This window comes from Rhinatrema bivittatum, unplaced genomic scaffold (assembly GCF_901001135.1).
Source record: "Rhinatrema bivittatum unplaced genomic scaffold, aRhiBiv1.1, whole genome shotgun sequence".
NCBI lineage: Eukaryota > Metazoa > Chordata > Amphibia > Gymnophiona > Rhinatrematidae > Rhinatrema > Rhinatrema bivittatum.
The window spans coordinates 56,005-74,126 of NW_021820962.1; the positions used below are offsets into that span (position 1 = coordinate 56,005).

Below are 18,122 nucleotides of genomic sequence, written 5' to 3' on the forward strand. Positions count from 1 at the left end.
GATGCCCTCATGCACTTTCCCTGCAGCGCATGCTTAAACAATTCCTAAAACCACGCCAAGTTAAACCTGAACCTGGCAAAATTAAACTAAAATATACATATTTATTTATTTATTTGCTTGGTTTTATATGCCGGCATTCATGTAAAAACATATCATGTCGGTTTACATCTCAGATTAAGCATCGGTAATTGAAATTGCATTTAAAATTAAACATTAAAAAAACTAGTTACATATTATCCATTTTGCTTAAAATATCTAAATAAAAGAAAAATAAAAGAAATAACTATACATTGAGAGATAAAATCATAAAATCATCATCTTTTCTAAATAACTAAGAAGTTGAACACATTCTACACCAGGGGAGAGCAGAGCTGCAGCACCCGTTCCATCCATGGAAATCGGTTGGGCCCCCTACACATCTGCTTAAATCTCTTATAGGAGATATATATCCTGGATTCCCAATCTGGCTTTTGAACCAATTGTAAGTAATTATACTGCCAGCCAGTGTCAGATACACACACACACACTCAGTCACAACCAGATTTTTAGACTGTAGAAATCTTATTGGCACATACACACTAAGACACACACAGACATATACTCTTTCTCAGATCCAAAGACACACACCCACACACAGAGTGTGGTTCTGTGTCTGTATCAGAGAGAAAGACACCCTCACACATACTCTCTCTTACAAAGTATGTATGAGCGTGTCTCTCTCATTCACTCTCTCTGACACACACAGACATATACTACTCTTTCTCAGATCCAAAGACACACCCACACACAGAGTGTGGTTCTGTGTCTGTATCAGAGAGAAAGATACCCTCGCACATACTCTCTCTTACAAAGTATGTATGAGCGCGTCTCTCTCATTCACGCTCTCTGACACACACACAGACATGTTACTGTTGTGCTGCTGCTTATGTGCTCACACACTGAGTGCCCCCAGTCCAGCGCTGCTGCATCACGGTGTAAAGCTCTTGCTTGCTGCCAGCCCTTCCCCATTCTGCAGTAGCCCCCTCCCTTTCCCAATTCCATTCTCTAGGCCAGCGGTTCTCAACCGGTGTGTCGCGACACACCAGCGTGTCGCCAAGAACATGCAGGTGTGTCGCCACACTTCCCGGTCCCCCGCTAACCCAGCTGCTCCCCCTACCCAAGCGAAGTAGGTCTTCCGCCCAGGCTTAAAAACGCTGATAGCCCGGGCAGAACGCGACAGGAGAGCAGGAGTCAGCGGCACCGGCATGCTCTCTTCTTCCTGCCCCCCCCCCGTGGCCTGGAAGAGCAGCGGGTGAGCAGCGGGTGCGTGCATGGGAAGACCATGCTAGTGCAGGCATCACGAGTTTATTTAAATCTGCTACGTTTTTTGATGGGATTAATAAACATGTGGATAATGGTAAGCCAGTGGATGCGGTGCATTTGGATTTTAAGAAGATGTTTGACAAAGTCCCCTTTTGAGAGACTCCTGAAAAAATTAAAAATTCATGGTATAAGAGGCAATGTCCTATTGTGTACTGCAAAGTAGTGAAAAGATAAGAAACAGAGGATTAAATGGTCAGTTTTCTCAGTGCAGAAAGGTAAATAGTAGGGTGCCACAGAGATCTGTATTGGAACCGGCGCTTTTTTAATATATTTATAAATGATCAGGAAAGGGAGAACAGTGAGTGAGGTGATCAAATTTTCAGACAATGCAAAATTATTCTGAGTTGTTAAATCACAAGTGAATTGTGAAAAATTGCAGAAGGACCTTGCTAAACTGGAAGATTGGGCATTCAAATGGCAGATGAAATTTAATGTGGAAAAGTGCGAAGTGATGCACATCTGGAAAAGTAATCCACAATGTAGTTACATGATATTAAGTTCCATATTAGGAGTTATCTGCCAGCTGCATATAAAATGATAAGTAAATAAAAAAAATAATAATACATTTATATTGTATATTCCAGAATGCTTTGCTTCTTACACTTGCAGACACAACTCCTAAAAGGAGTGTTAATGAAATGCTGAATAATGTGGTTCAATTATCACTAATTTCTTCATTATCTGAAAACCCATACACAAAGCTTTTCAATTAATTATTCATTGTAAACCAATACTAACCTGCTTTTCTACATTTAAAAGAAATACAAATCAGTTCTGAGAAATGGCAGCAAATTATTTATGCGTACGGTGGTCGGTGACCTCTGTGGCACATTAAACACCTTCTTGTCAGCATGTTGCTTCAATTCTTGCCGAATAATGTTAACACCGACAGCTCTTGCAAGAGAAAAGCATAGCTATCCTGTAAGTTTTAAAAATGCTCACAGTGCCATCATTTTTCACAGCAGATGTCGAGTGGAGGGTGAATCAATGTTGGCAACTACGGCCAGAGTTAGACCCTTTCCCCCGGATTTATCAGTTCTACAGTGGCAGTGCAGCAGCTCTAATACTTGCAGTGTCTCGTAGGGTTTTTTTTGGCAGTAGACCACAAAAGATTGCCGGCCTCTGTATTAGCTGATATTATACTGAGAACCTACCTTTACAGCACAATAATCAAAAAATCCTGTTTCAGAAAATACTGCCACTAAAATCATCTGAAAGAAAGAGAAATATTTAAAGCAAGTTAAAAACCATAATAAAATACAGTAAGCCACTGCAATTACTTACATAAGAAATTAAGCAACATGAATCCAATGTACTCTCATCATCATCATTTGTTTCTTACATACTTTTCCAACTAAAGATCTCAAAGCTAGTTTCAACAAGTTAGAAAATATGTAAGACTATAGTACAGCCAGGTAAAGGCATAATGAGCACAAGGATAGAGTAATTAAATATCTGAAACATAGCACCAGGAAGGTGAGGCATAAAGACAGTTACATTGATTGAGTCCAGTTTTGCTACATCATTAAATCTCTGAAATACAGTACCAAAAGATAAGACCTCGTGACTATTTACTAAACTGCATTATTTTTTGCCATTAACGCATAGTAATGGCAGATTTTACCATTCGTTAAGGGAAGAACATTCGTGCAGAATTTACTAAAAAGGGATATGTTTAAAGTAACATAATGAATGCAGCATGTGTTAGTGCTGTTTACGAGTGTCAAGATAGTATATCTAATGCACACTAATAATAGCAAGTATTATTTTTTAATGTGTGTTTGCCATCAAGCGTGCTCAGTGCAGTCTTTCTTAAAGCCATGCAAACCCAGATTTTCCCCTCGATAGCTGTCAGAAATTGGATTCAGGAAAGGTGGATTTCTGGACAGAGGAAAGATTGAATTGAAAGATAGTTGCTTGATTGTCTAATATCTTTTCCTCTCTGTGCTCGTCAGTGAAAGGAGAGTGTGTTAGCTTTGGTAGTCTGCTTTTTGTCGTCTTGTGTGCGCGAGGTCAGAGAATGGCGAACAGCAGCAATGTGAGTAGGGCATGTTAGAGATGTGTTGGGTTGTGTGGAATTAAGCAGGGACACGAGCAGAGGGACAGAGGATTTGTAGAGGTAAGCAGGCAGGAGTAGAAGTTGAGTGAGAGGCAGCAGTCAGCAGCAGGGGCAGAGCCTACATCGATTTAGCAAAAGGAAAGCTTGCCTTACAAAGCTGTTAGATGTTTTTGAAGGGGTTAATAAACATGTGGACAATCCAGGGTGAGTTGGTGGATAAAATGTAGCTGAATTTTCATAAAGCATTTGACAAAGTTCCCCATAAGTGACCCATCAGCAAATTTAAAAGTCCAAGGATAGGATTCAATGTCCTGTTGTGGCTGGGTGGTAACTGGCTAAATGATAGGAAAGAGAGAGTAGGATTTCTGTGGATAACCAGATGCAGGGGCTTCAAAAGCTCTTGTAGTGTTTACGTTTCTCTCTTTTACCTTTTCAGCTAGTTCTATAGGAAAAAGAAGATGCTATGGTTTTCTAAAGAGGTAGCTGAAAAGATAAGGGAGAACAGATTTGCATTCATAAACTACTTGAGATGCCAGAAAGAGGAAGACAGTGGTGTGGCGAGACTCAGAGATGAAGGGGCGGAATATGTACAGGCTGATGAGGAAAACCAAAAATTGCTTAGCAAATATTTCTGATTGGTGTTGACTATGGATGGGCCTGGAGCAGGACCACATAAAACAAGCACAAATAAGATGAGAAGTAAGGTAAACCTCAATTGATTTTCAGAACAGGGTGTTTGTGAGGAGTTAGCAAATCACCTGGACCGGATGGTATGAATCCCAGGGTTCTGAAGGAACTCAAAAATGAAATTTCAGATCTATTATTTAAAAATTGTAATCTATCATTAAAATCATCCATTGTACCTGAAAACTGGAGGGTGGCCAATGTAACCCCAATATTTAAAAACGGCTCCAGGGGGTAATCCAGGAAACTACAGACCAGTTCGCCTGACTTCAGTGCTGGGAAAAATAGTGGAAAGTGTTCTAAACATCAAAATCACAGAACATATAGAAAGACATGGTTTAATGGGACACAGTCAACAGATTTACCCACAAATCTGCTTCATTTTTTTTGAAGGGGTTAATAAACATGTGGATATAGGTGAACCGGTAGATGTGGTGTATTTGGATTTTCAGAAGGCGTTTGACAAAGTCCCTCATGAGAGGCTTCTAAGAAAACTAAAAAGTCATGGGATAGGAGGCGATGTCCTTTCGTGGATTACAAACTGGCTAAAAGACAGGAAACAGAGAGTAGGATTAAATGGACAATTTTCTCAGTGGAAAAGGGTAAACAGGGGAGTGCCTCAGGGATCTGTACTTGGACCGGTGCTTTTCAATATATTTATAAATGATCTGGAAAGGAATATGACGAGTGAGGTAATCAAATTTGCAGATGATACAAAATTATTCAAAGTAGTTAAATGGATTGTGATAAATTGCAGGAGGACCTTGCGAGGCTGGAAGATTGGGCATCCAAATGGCAGATGAAATTTAATGTGGACAAGTGCAAGGAGTAGCATATAAGGAAAAATAACCCTTGCTGTAGTTACACGATGTTAGGTTCCATATTAGGAGTTACCACCCAGGAAAAAGATCTAATCATTGTATATTATACATTGAAATCATCAGCTCAGTGTGCTGAAGCACTCAGAATGGAAAATGTCATAATGACTCTGTATTGCTCCATGGTGAGACCTCACCTTGAATACTGTGTACAATTCTGGTCGCCGCATCTCAAAAAAGATATAATTGCGATGGAGAAGGTACAGAGAAGGGCAACCAAAATGATAAAGGGGATGGAACAGCTCCCCTATGAGGAAAGACTAAAGAGGTTAGGACTTTTCAGCTTGGAGAAGAGACGGCTGAGGGGGGATATGATAGAGGTGTTTAAAATCATGAGAGGTCCAGTGTCCTGGTGTCTCATCTTGGCCTTCTGCTCCCTGATGTTCCAGGTTCCTTGATGTCCTGCTCCTGTGTCTTCGTCTTCAGCGCTCTTGAGCCTTCTGGTACCTGTTAGGCCGGGGGTCCTTTGGATGATGTCTTGCCCGAGCGTGGACTAGCCTACAGGTGGACTGGTGTCCTGTGCTCCTGAGCCGTCATGTCCTGCCAGCCGTTGGTGGAGCTTCGGACGACATCGGCTCCGTCATTGGGAGTTCTGCTTCGACTGGATCCTTCCCTGCGCTTGTCCCGCTCCCAGCGTGGTCCGTGACCAGCCTCCTCGGGCTGTGTAGGGCGCGCAGTGGGACAGGGTGGTCCATGACTCAGTCCCGCGGGTGGGCTGAGTAGGGCGTCCTGAGAGATAGTGCCAATGTCCTTCCGCCCAGCTTCTCGTCTCGTCTGGACTTCGTCAGTTCCTCGTCTTGTCCTGGATGGGAGCACATGTGCATTTGAAAGCATGTGTGCATGAGAGAGAGGAAGCATGTGTGTGATAGCATGTGTGCACCAAAGCACGTGAATATGAGAGAGAGGGAGCACATGTGTATGTGGAAGCATGTGTGTATGAGAGAGAGGAAGCAAATGTGTGAGAGCATGTGAGCACCAAAGCATGTGAATATGAGAGAGAGGGAGCACATGTGTATGTGGAAGCATGTGTGTATGAGAGAGAGGAAGCATATGTGTGAGAGAATGTGAGCACCAAAGCATGTGAATATGACAGAGAGGGAGCACAAGTGTATGTGGAAGCATGTGTGTATGAGAGAGAGGAAGCATATGTGTGATAGCATGTGTGCACCAAAGCACGTGAATATGAGAGAGAGGGAGCACATGTGTATGTGGAAGCATGTGTGTATGAGAGAGAGGAAGCATATGTGTGAGAGAATGTGTGCACCAAAGCACGTGAATATGAGAGAGAGGGAGCACATGTGTATGTGGAAGCATGTGTGTATGAGAGAGAGGAAGCACATGTGTATGTGGAAGCATGTGTACATGAAAGAGAGGGAGCATGACAGAGTATTGTGATTCTGCTCGTGGGAGGACCCGCTCTCTCACCCCCAACACCAGCTTTCTCTGTCAGCACTGGTGGATAATGTCACCCATTTGTGTGGCTGATATTTATCCTGCTCGTCCATGGAGAATGTCATTTATGACTGCAATACCACTTTTCCATCATTCACTAGCAAGTTTACAAATAATAAATAGTGGAATTATATCCTCTCCCCAGAAATAGGTGGCTCATGACACTTCCATGACGTGCGGCCCCTTTCCCTGAAAATCAGATAAGAAAATGTGCAAACAGTTTAGAGGCAGAAAGATATACATAAAGCATATTAATTACCATCCCAAACAGCAGTGCCAGTGTTCCATAATCAATCCATTCCACGATATTGATTAGGCTTGGCCTCTGCAATCCAAAAAATAAGATTAATAGTCAATACAATGAATCAACAAACTAGTGATTAGTTGCTAAAAGCAAACTCCGTTCCCTTGTAAGCTTTTCACATATATTGTGATGAATATTAATTAGGTGAAAATTATTTCTTTTCACAATAATTTAAAATACTGGCAACAAATTATTACTAAAAGCACATGCATTACGCCAATCTTTTGCCTGTTTCTTCACTGCAGAATACCGAGAATAAGCAGCTATATCTCCTCTGCGCCTATACAAGCAGAACGTCGTCAGATCCACCTTCCTCAGCAACATAGCATAAAAGGCTTTTAAAACGGGTAAGAAAGGGTTCTTCACAGCTAGAATGAAGGCAATTCATTTTAAGCAGGGTCCTACAACTAAGGCAAACATTTTACAAAATATCACAGAATATGACTGACACATTAACACAACAACCTAATTAAGAGATCACAACTTTTGCCAAAACATTTAAACATGCTTAACACATTCTCACATATGTTTTTACCTCTTAGAAATCCCAAACCCTTCTGCTTATGACAAAACTCAAATTTGCTATGAGTAGACAGGAGGGAAATAATTCTAAAATAAAACAAAACAATTTCTTGACTTTATTTGGAAGTGAGAAAATGGACGGCAGGCTGGCGTCCCTCTTCCTTCAGGCGTGGTTTAGGACAGAGCTGGGCAAAATGTTTGGTACTGAGGCCCACGTTACATTCATCTGCAGAGAAGGCCGGCGGGAAGGGGGGGGATCCCCTGTACAGCAGGCAGATGAAGTTTCTTTTCCCCTCCTCCCCCCCCCCCCCCCCCTCCTAGGTTTGCTCTCTTCCCCTCTTCTCTTTCCCCAGACTCAATGCTGAATTTGCCAGCTTCACCCTTCTGAGGCTCAATCCCTCCACTTCCATTCCCCCTGCCCAGCCTCCTCCATTTCCCTCTCTTACCACTCCCCTGATTCAACCCTCCCCCCCCATACACACACTTTGCTCTCTTCCCCTCTGCAGTCTTGATCCCCGTGTCCAGCTATCACTTCTAGCATCCTACAGGATGATGCTGCCCTTTTTCATCTTCTGGTACAAAGCTGCTGCTGCTGCTGTCACCTTCCTCCCTCCTGCGGTCCTCCAACCTCACGCGGGCTGACACGTCGTCTCCTCCTCCTCCTCCTCCCTTCTAACCAGGTTGAAGCAAAGCTTCTGCTCTCTCTCTTCCTAGTTCCATCCTAAAATTTCTGCTGCTGCTGCCTTGCCTTCTCTTCCAGCCTGGTGCTCCCCACAGGTCCAACTGCTTCCAGATCCCCCGAGGTCTGCTTCTCACCAATGCAGCAGCGCTGCCCCTACAGCTCTGTGCAGCGCGGTGGAACTAGGAAGCAGAAAAAAAATGCTTTTCCGATGGAGCTGCAAACTTGCTAGTGAATGATGGAAAAGTGGCACTGCAGTCATAAATGACATTCTCCATGGACAAGCAGGATAAATATCAGCCACACAAATGGGTGACATTATCCAGTGCTGACAGAGAAAGCTGGTGTTGGGGGGTGAGTGAGCGGGTCCTCCCACAAGCAGAATGACAATACTCTGTCATGCTCCCTCTCTCTCATGTACACATGCTTTGGTGCACACATGCTCTCACACATATGCTTCCTCTCTCTCATACACACATGCTTCCACATACACATGTGCTCCCTCTCTCTCATATTCACATGCTTTGGTGCATACATGCTCTCACACATATGCTTCCTCTCTCTCATACACACATGCCAATACATGAATGCTCACTCTCTCACATACATACATACTCTCTTCTCTCATACACACATGTTCTCACATGTGCACTCACACATACCCACTGGCTTCCAGTACTACAGCAATTTAAAGCCCACATTTGTTCTAACATAAAAAACCATTGGATCCAGGCGTCACATTTTTTTTTTTTTTACAAGATCTGCACTTTTTTGTTCTTGAAATGGTTTGTCTCCCGTTGTTGGGAGGCAACTATTCTGAGTTGTTACTGAAGCGGGAACAAAAATGGATTTATTTATTAGACACAGTTACACCTAAAGGATTGAACGCTGAATTAGAGTGGAGTTATTTTATCTGACGTTCCTCTGCAGTGATTGGATTGGCTGTCCTTTCTGCTCTTTCATTGGTTTAGAATCTTAGCGTTCTGATTGGCTACTTTTCCTTCTCTCTGAGCCTGCTGTATTTTTCGCACCAAAATGTGGACTTTAAATTGCTGTAATACTGGAAGCCAGTGCACTCCCTGGAAACTTTGACTTACAACTAATACGGTATGTTGATAATGTATTCTTATTTCTATGTCAGCTTGCCCTCTCTATTTTGGTTCTGATGTATATATTTATGTTTACAGAATGCTGGTATAAAGACATCTGTCCCTCCCGACGCAGCCTGACGGCGAAACACGGGGTCCGTTTCGGGGGACCCGTTGAATTGTTATTATAAACCCAGTGGAGTTGCCATTATAAGAAATATTAATACATTTGATGATTAAGTTGATAAACTTTCAGACCTGCAAGCTTATTCTGTACTTTTCTTGTATGTACTCAAATGAAGAGTGACATCCCGGACGAGCCCTGTTTAGATTTAGTTTTTGGGTCATTGCCAGGTTCTTGTGGCCTGGTTTGGCCACTGTTGGAAACAGGATGCTGGGCTTGATGGACCTTTGGTCTGACCCAGTATGCCATGTCCTTCTTCTTCTTCTTATGAAATGAAACATTACATGGAATCATGCCTCATCTGTGCCAAACATAAGAGCTTTCATGCTCACCCTGGGGGACTGTTACAGCCATTGCCAGCCCCTAAGAAACCCTGGACCCACCTGTCCACTGACTACATTACAACCTCTCCCTCTCTAATGACCATGCAATGATATGGGTCATGGTAGATTGTTTCTCTAAAGTGGCTCAATTTACACCTCTAGCAGGCCTCCTGTCTGCACCAGAATTGGCTGGTCGCTTAATGCAACAAATCTTTTGTCTCCATTGGGTTCCCTCTTACATTCTCTTTGACCATGGAGTTCAATTCACAGCGCAATTCTGAAGAGGTCTGTAAAATATGGAATCAGACTGGACTTCACATCAGCATATCACCGGCAAGGTAATGGTCAGATGGAAAGGGTCAACCAAATCATATGTTAATGACATGATGACTGGGCTACTCTCCTCCCTTGGGCAGAATTCACCATAAATATCACATAGGGAGTTGCACTGGGTTGTCACTGTGTCAGGTCATCTATGGCAAATACCGTAGGATACTCTCTCAATCCTGCTTTTGGTATCTTGCCCAGTGGCCCATGCTATGAGCCATGATCTCCAAGCCCTATGGCAGAGGACCAGTCAACTGCTCACCATGGCAGTTAACCAATTTAAAAAACCAGGACGACAAAAAGCGAAGACCCGCACAACAATTTAAAGTGGGAGATCTGATATGGCTCAAAATCTTCAGCTTAAAATGTCCTCCATCAAATTCACACCAAAGTATATTGGACCATTCCCCATTCTAAGGCAGGTAAGGACTGTGGCCTACCAAATAAAGTTGCCACCCATGCTGAAAATACATGTTTGTCATTACTGAAGCCACTAATCCTGTCCTAGCTGTCATAGCAACACCTCCAGTCCCATGGAAGTGACATCCAAGATGGACACAGAGTTCGAACCTAGGAGAACCTAGGCTCCAGGAGAGGCCAGAATAGATTAGAATACCTTTCCTCCTGGAAGAATTTCGGACCAGAGGAGAACATGTGGATGCCAGCAGTCAACCTTCAAGCCCCTCAGTTACTGAAAGACTTCAATCAATGCTTTCCCCAGAAGCAAAGCCTAGAGGCCTGCGGAGGGGGTACTGTAACATTTCGCTGCTCAGAGGATGACCCCAACATACCAAGCTCTCTCCAGTGGCATAGATACTGCCATGCTGTTTCTCCGGACACCAGCCCCACTAGGTGCAGGCGCATGCTGTGCGCTATGTTAAGAAGGCCCTGCAATGGGAAACCTCAACCCTGCACTCCCTGATGATTTCAACGTAGCTGGATATTCAAATCCGGCGTCTCAGCAACAGGTCTCCTGCCTTGATCTGCAGAGTGTGTTGCCACTGTCCCTGTTTCCTGGTTCCTGCCCTGCCTCATCCGACCTGTCCTGTCCTTGCCTCCCCTGCCTGTTCTGTCTAGTCCAGACCTCCCTGTCTTGCTCCTTCCCTTCCTAGTTTGTTTCATGGCTTGAGGGGGTCTCCTGCCAGCCACCATACTCACCCCAAAGCGGCCGGGTCTCCTTGACAAATGCAGCAGTAAACCGCTATCCCCGCCAACATAGCAGGATGCTGCCAGTTCCCTCTTATGCGCATGTGTGTAGATGCTCCTGGAGTTAAAGGGCCTGCAGTGGAAAAACCCATCTAGCACCCTTAGATAACATCACCACTTGCTCCTATATAAGGGCAGTCCAGACACCCTTCAGACACCTCAGCAACAGGTCCAGCTACATTGTTGTGTATGTCGCTTCTAGCCCAGCCTTCATCTGCCCTGCTTATTCCTGTCTTGCCTACCAGCCTGTCTCCACCTTATCCATCTCTCTTCCTCTCCCTTAGTGGGTATTTGGCCTTGTTGGACTCTTGACTTTCCTGAATGCTGCCTACCTCGACCCTTGTTTCGACTCTCAATTTGCCTGACACTGCCTACTCCTGGCCATAACCTGCCCTTTTGACCATAGCCTTAGTCTACAGCAGAGATCTTCGCCTAAGTCCTGCCCCAGCACCCAAATATTCAATCAGAGTGGAATGTGGGCTGATATAGGTGAAGTTCCTGACTGGTCTCTGCTTTGCCTGGGTCCACCTATTGGTGGTGAGGACCTGCAGGGCTCCTCACTGCAGGTAGAACCAATCTCACCCCAAGGGTCCACAGACACAATAGTTTGCTGAGGCCATGGATTCGTCACACTTGACTTTGCTCTAAGCCATCCCTGGTTTAGCTCGCAGGCTACAACGTCAACAAGGTGCCTTGGAGCTCCTTGCTACAGCTACGGATTGCCTCACTACCTGCCTGGACGCCTGACTTCTCCCACCATACTGCTTCCTCCTATGCCAGTGCCATCCCTTTCTTTAGTACCCAGTTGGCCTGTTCCTCAGTTTCCAGCAGTGTCAGAGATTTCTCAACCAGTGCAGAATGCACTTCCACTTGTAGGCTTCTCTGTTTCCTAATGACCAAGCCAAGACAACCTATAATCCTCTCTCTGCTAGATAGAACAGTGCTGGCCTGGGCTTCTCCCTTCTGGGAACAAGGGAACCCCATCCTACTTGACCTTCAGCAGTCCATGGAACAATTCTAATCTGTCTTCGAGAAGCCAGGGCAAGCAGCTTCAATGGCCTCTGATCTACTCAATCTTTGCCAGGGCTCCCGAACCTTAGGCAAGTTAGTCATGGAGTTCAGAATCCTGGCCTCTGAACTAAATTGGCAGGAAGACAGCCTACTCACCATCTACCTGGAAGACCGCTTGGGGAAGATTAAGGATGAGATTGCTGCCTGGGAGCTTCCCAACTCCTTGCAGGCCCTTATTGCCCTAATTGGCAAGATAGACCGACATTTGCAGGAAAGGGCCCAGGAGACCCATCCAGCATGCAGAATCACCTTGGTCCCTTGCTTTCAATGCTGCTCTCACCTGCTACCGCTGCACTCTCAGCCTCTCCTCCAGAGGAGGAACTGAAGCAAATGGGCCTCTGCCACCTAACCCCAGGAGAGAGAGGCTCATCACAGGCAACAGGGTCTCTGTCTCTACTGCATGGCCCGAGGCCATCTCTTGACTCACTGCTTTTAGGGTCGCTCAGGGAGATGACCCTAGGTCTTACTGTCCCTGCTCCCCTACTCCTCTAGCCAGTTACAGTAGATCTGGACCCAATATGTTTCTTCACCCAGGCCTTTGTAGACTCTGGCTCTGTGGGGAACTTCATTCTGCAGGACCTGGTCTGCCAGCTGCAAATACCTACTATTCAAATGTCTCTGCCGCTTGTAATATCTTCAGTCTATGGGGATCCTCTCATGGGATAGGTTATTTGGACCACCAAGCCACTAACCTAACATGGAAGCTGATTTTTTCTCTTGCACAAGGAGAAAATCAGCTTCCATTTTATTCCCAAAGCCGTTAAACCCATCATAGTAGGCCTGCATTGGCTTCAACAACATCAACCTCATTTTGATTGGTCCACCTTGGAGAACCACTGGGGCATGGGTATACAGATTCCTGCTTGGTATCTGTGGGACCATCTCACCAATGATATGCAGAGTATACTCTAAAAAGAGCGCTGACCCTGCTGTCTCATTATCCATATAACTGCGGCATTGAGCTCATTCCCAGAGCTATGCTCCAGTGGAGTCAGGTCTACTCTTTATCTCCACCAGAGACACTTTCCATGTCAGCCTATATTCAAGAAAATCTGGCACAGGGATTCATCTGGCCGTCCTCTTCTCCGGCAGGAGCTGGTTTCTTTTTCATCACAAAGAAAGATGGATTGTTCAGACTGTGAATAGATTATTGTGGTTTGAATGCTTTTATGAAAAAGGACAGGTTCCTCCTGCCATTACTAACCAAGATCGTTAATCATCTACAGGGTGCCAAGATATTTATAAAATTGTATCTCCATGGCACGTAAATCTTGTCCGCATCAAGGCTGGAGATGATAGAAGATCACCTTTAATGCACACAATGGGCACTATGAGTATTTGAGAACGTCCTTTGGAGTTTGCAACATCCCTGCAGTCTTCCAAAAGATGGTCAATGAGATCTTCTGTGACCTACTGCATACCTGCATGGTCATATATCTGAATGACATACTGATTTTTTTCCCAGACCATCGTAGAGATATTCAGACCATTCTTCAGTGTCTCCAAGAAAATAACCTCTGCACCAAAGTGGAGAAATGTCTCTTCAAGCAAGAGAACTCCATTTCCTTGGTTATATAATCTCTTGAGAAGGATTTCAGATGGACCTGGCCAAGGTAAAAGTTGTCCTGGAGTGGCCACACCAGGTTGGGTTTTGAGCTTTGCAAAGGTTCTAGGGTTTGCTAATTATTACACCAATTTATCTCTAGCTACTCCTTCTTGGCAGCCCCCTTACTACCCTTACCTGTAAGGGTGCCAACACCAAAGTTTGGCCGCCAGAAGCTACTGATGCTTTTCAGAAACTAAAGGATGCCTTTTTTCACAGATTTTGTCTATGCCGCCTGAATCCCATGTGACCCTTCATTATGGAGGTAGATAACTCTATCCTTGAGGTAGGGCAGTCCTCAACCAACAGAACTCTGAAGGTGCTCTTTGACCATGTTCCTTCTTCTCCAAGAAGTTCTGTATGGCTGAGCGCAACTACAGTATTGAAGACCGGGAGCTGTTGGGAGTCAAGCTGGACCTAGAAGAGTGTCATCATCTTCTTGAGGGGGGACTCAATATCGCATCACTATATATATGAACCACAAGAACCTTGAATATTTACATCCAGCTCAGCAGCTCAACCCTAGGCAGGCTCTCTGGTCTTTGTTCTTTGCCTGTTTCAATGTTGAGTTTTGATACTTCCCCCACTCTCAAAAATCAACTAGCAGACTCCCTCTCCTGTTCTTTTCAGATAGAGGACATCCCAGAAGCTCCAAGACATATCATTGATCCCACTAAGATACACCTGGCCACTATGGTATTCATCCCTCCAGGGAAAACAGTAGTGTCCACCAGATTGTATGAAAAAGTGTTAAAATGGGCCCATGACTCCCTTATAGCAGGACACCCTGGATGGGCACAAATTCTTGAACTGCTTCAATGGCACTACTGGTGGCCCCAAGTGAAGCAGGATGTTAAGACCTATGTCGACTCATGTCCCACCTGCGCCCAGCAAAAAGCCTTACATGGCCGACCCTGGACTGTTGCTGGCCCCCAGGGAACCCTGGACCCACTTTTCCATGGACTTTATCATGGACCTCCCTTTCTCTATCAGCACCACCGTGATATGGGTGATAATCATTTCTCCAAGATGGCATACCTCGTCCCATTGCCGGGCCTTCCTTCTGCACCTCCACAGAAGTTCAATTTACCACCCGATACTGGTGTCCCTCTGCAAGAAATTTGGGATCATGCTTGACTATATGACAGTCTACCACCCATAGGACAACAGGCAAGCGGATCGTACCAGTGGCGTAGCCACGGGTGGGCCTGGGTGGGCAGGTGCCCACCCAACTTAGACCCAGGCCCACCCAACTGGCACCGGAACTGCAAGGCTGTCGCGGGATCCCATCCCCGCGACAGCGAACAAGAGAACCCACGCCTCGCGCGCCATCACGGCACACGTGGGGCAGCGCTGCTGCGGCCGCATGGCCAACCGGTCTTCCTGTTCGGGGGGGGAGCGGAAGCGCCGCGCGCAACTTCCGCTTCCTCCCCCAGAGCAGGAAGATCAGCTGCCTCTCCTGCTGCCACCCGTTCTCCTGCTATCTTCGGACCAAACGGCCTGCCGAACTTCCTGTTTGGGGGAGCGGAAGCGCCGCGCACAGCTTCCGCTTTCTCCCCCAGAGCTGGAAGATCAGCTGCCTCTCCTGCTGCCACCCGTTCTCCTGCTATCTTCTTCGGGCGTCGGGCCGTACTGCGCGCCGATCTTCCTGCTTGGGGGGAGGGTGGAAGCGGACGTTGTGCGCTGCGCTTCCGCTCCCCCCCCCCCAACAGGAAGTTCAGCGGGCAGTACGGCCCGACGCCCGAAGAAGATAGCAGGAGAACGGGTGGCAGCAGGAGAGGCAGCTGATCTTCCTGCTCTGGGGGAGAAAGCGGAAGCTGTGCACGTGCTTGAATGTGTATGTGTGGATGAGAATGGGAGTGTGTGTGGGTGAAAACTGGAGCCTGGGTGTGTATGTGGGTGAGAATGGAAGCTTGAATATGTGGGTGAATGGGAGCTCGAATGTGTGTATGTGTGGTTGAGAATGGGAGCCTGGGTTTGTGGGTGGGTGAGAATGGGAGCTTGAATGTGTGTATATAAGGGTGAGAATGAGAGCCTGGGTTTGTGTGGGTGGGTGAGAATGGAAGCTTGAATATGTGGATAAGAATGGGTGCTTGAATGTGTGTATGTGTGGGTGAGAATAGTACCTTAAATGTGTATATGTATGGATGAGAATGGGAGCTTAAATATGTGTGGGTGAGACTGGGAGCATGGGTTTGTGGGTGAGAATAGGAGTCTGGGTTTATGTGTGTGGGTGAGAATGGGTGCCTGGATGTGCGTCTGTGTGTGCATAAGAATATAAGCCTGGGGAGGGGTGAGAAAGTGAGAACTTGAATGTGAGCTTGTGGGGGGGGGGGAGCATATGAGAGTGACAGCTTGAGTGTGTGAGAGGGAGTCTGTGAGAGAAAGCGTGTATGTGTGTGTGTGTGTGTGTGGAAGGGAAGAAGACAGTAATAGGAGAAAGACACTGAAAAGGAATTAGGAAATGAGCTATAAGGGAAAAAATGGGAAAAAGAGACCAGGACCAACTGATTAGAAAAATACAAAGATCAGACAACAAAGGTAAAAATATATATCTATATTTTGAGATGTTAGCAATTTAAATATAAGCAACACAACCGCTCTCTCAAAATTTATGGACAGGTAGGAGCCGTGTATAAAATCGTAATAATAAGAAGGCTAAAGTATCACAAATCACCGTGAATTATGTTTGTATCATTAAGTAAACCTCATACTTAGGCGTAGATGTGAATGCTATGCTGCATAATTTGGCATTATTTATCAGTAAAAAAAACAACTAGTAGACCTGCATGCCTACAGCCCACCCATGTTAACCTTGTGCCCACCCAAAAAATCAATTCTGGCTACGCCACTGGATCGTACTAACCAAACTCTTAAAACATTCCTGCACTCCTATGTCAATGAATGCCAGTACAATTGGGCTGACCTCCTGCCCTAGGCTGATATCTCCCACAATAACCATATAAACACAGCCAACGTCTTTGTCCTTCCTGCCTCCATTGCCAATACCCATGATAATCTCTTCACCCACTGCTCAACTTTCAGCACAAGAACTATATAACCTATCAAAGTGAACCAACCAATTGATTGAAAAGGCTGCCACATGAGCCAAAATAACAGCTGATGCCTGAAGGATGCCAGCTTCCCAATTTAAGATGGGTGAAAAAGGTTTGATTTTAAGCACCAAACATGCCTGCAGCTTCTCTCATTACGACTGGCACCCTGCTTTATTGGTCCATTTCCAATGTTATGGCAAATGGGCCCTGTCCCTTATCAGTTAAAGCTACCACCTACCTTAAAGTTTCACAATGTGTTCCACATTTCACTGCTTAAACCATTGGTGCTTTCCTGGCCCTCCAGTGTACTGCCCGACCACCAGGAGGTCATAACAAAAGAGGACTTTATCTCCTGGAAAAACTATGGCCCAGAAGAAAACTCGTGGGAACCAGCATCCAATATATTGGACCCCAATGTGCTGAAAGTGTTCCACAGCAGTACCCCTCAAAACCCAAAGCCTTAGGGAGGGGGCTTGAGGGGGGGTACTGATGCATTTCATGGCTTGCGGGAGTCTCCTGTAAGCCGCACTACTCACCCCAATGCACCCGGGCCTCTTTCACTAATGCGGCATCACACCGGTTTCCTCTAGCTCATGCTCGCTCAGATGATCTTGGAGTTAAAGGGCCCACGGCGGGAAAATCCCTGCAGTGCCTTTAGATGACATCACCAGTTGGTCCTATATAAAGGCAGTCCAGACTCCCTTCAGATACTCAGCAACGTTGTAGTGCATGTTGCTTCTAGCCCTCATCTTCCCAGTCTGTTCCAGCCTTTGTAGGGAACAGACATAAGGTAAACCTTGCTTGTTCCTGCCTTGCCTGCAGCCTGTCTCCACCTTATCCGTCACTCTTTCTCTCCCTTGGTTGGATACTTGGCCTTGACCCTTGCTTGGACTCTTGCCTGAATGTTGCCTGCCCTTGGACCATGGCCTTAGTCTGCAGCAGAGACCTTTGTCTAAGTCCTGCTGACCATGGCACCCAAAGGATCTTCCCAAGGGGAACATGGGCTGATATAGGTGAAGCTCCTCTGATTTGCCTGGGTCCACCTGCTGGCAGCGAGGACCTGCAGGGCTACTCCCTGCAGGTAGAGCTAATCTCTCCTCAGCCCACAGTCACAACACTTGCCTTGTGCTGACTTCTCAGATCTGACCACTGCCTGCACCTACTCTTTTGCCTGCAGCCTGCCATTGACTGCCGCCCAGATCTGGACCACGATTGCTCACTGCCTGCCCTGACCTCAGCTTGGCCCTGGACTCTCTCTCTCTCCTTGCCCTGTAGGACCATTGCCTAAGTCCTGCTGGTCCCCAGAACCCAAGGGCTCAGCCTG

The 18,122-nt window shown here is 45.9% G+C and overlaps 1 protein-coding gene across 1 annotated transcript in view; it reads right to left on the reverse strand.

The window, feature by feature from the left end:
- Positions 1 to 18,122, reverse strand: part of LOC115082331 (P protein-like) — a 109,081-nt gene that overhangs the window by 46,082 nt on the left and 44,877 nt on the right. Inside the window, exons 10-11 of the mRNA XM_029586568.1 lie at positions 6,695 to 6,760; positions 2,517 to 2,573 (exon numbers count right to left, since the gene is read on the reverse strand). Of these exons, the coding sequence (XP_029442428.1) occupies positions 2,517 to 2,573; positions 6,695 to 6,760 (123 nt within the window). The remainder of the gene's footprint in view (positions 1 to 2,516; positions 2,574 to 6,694; positions 6,761 to 18,122) is intronic.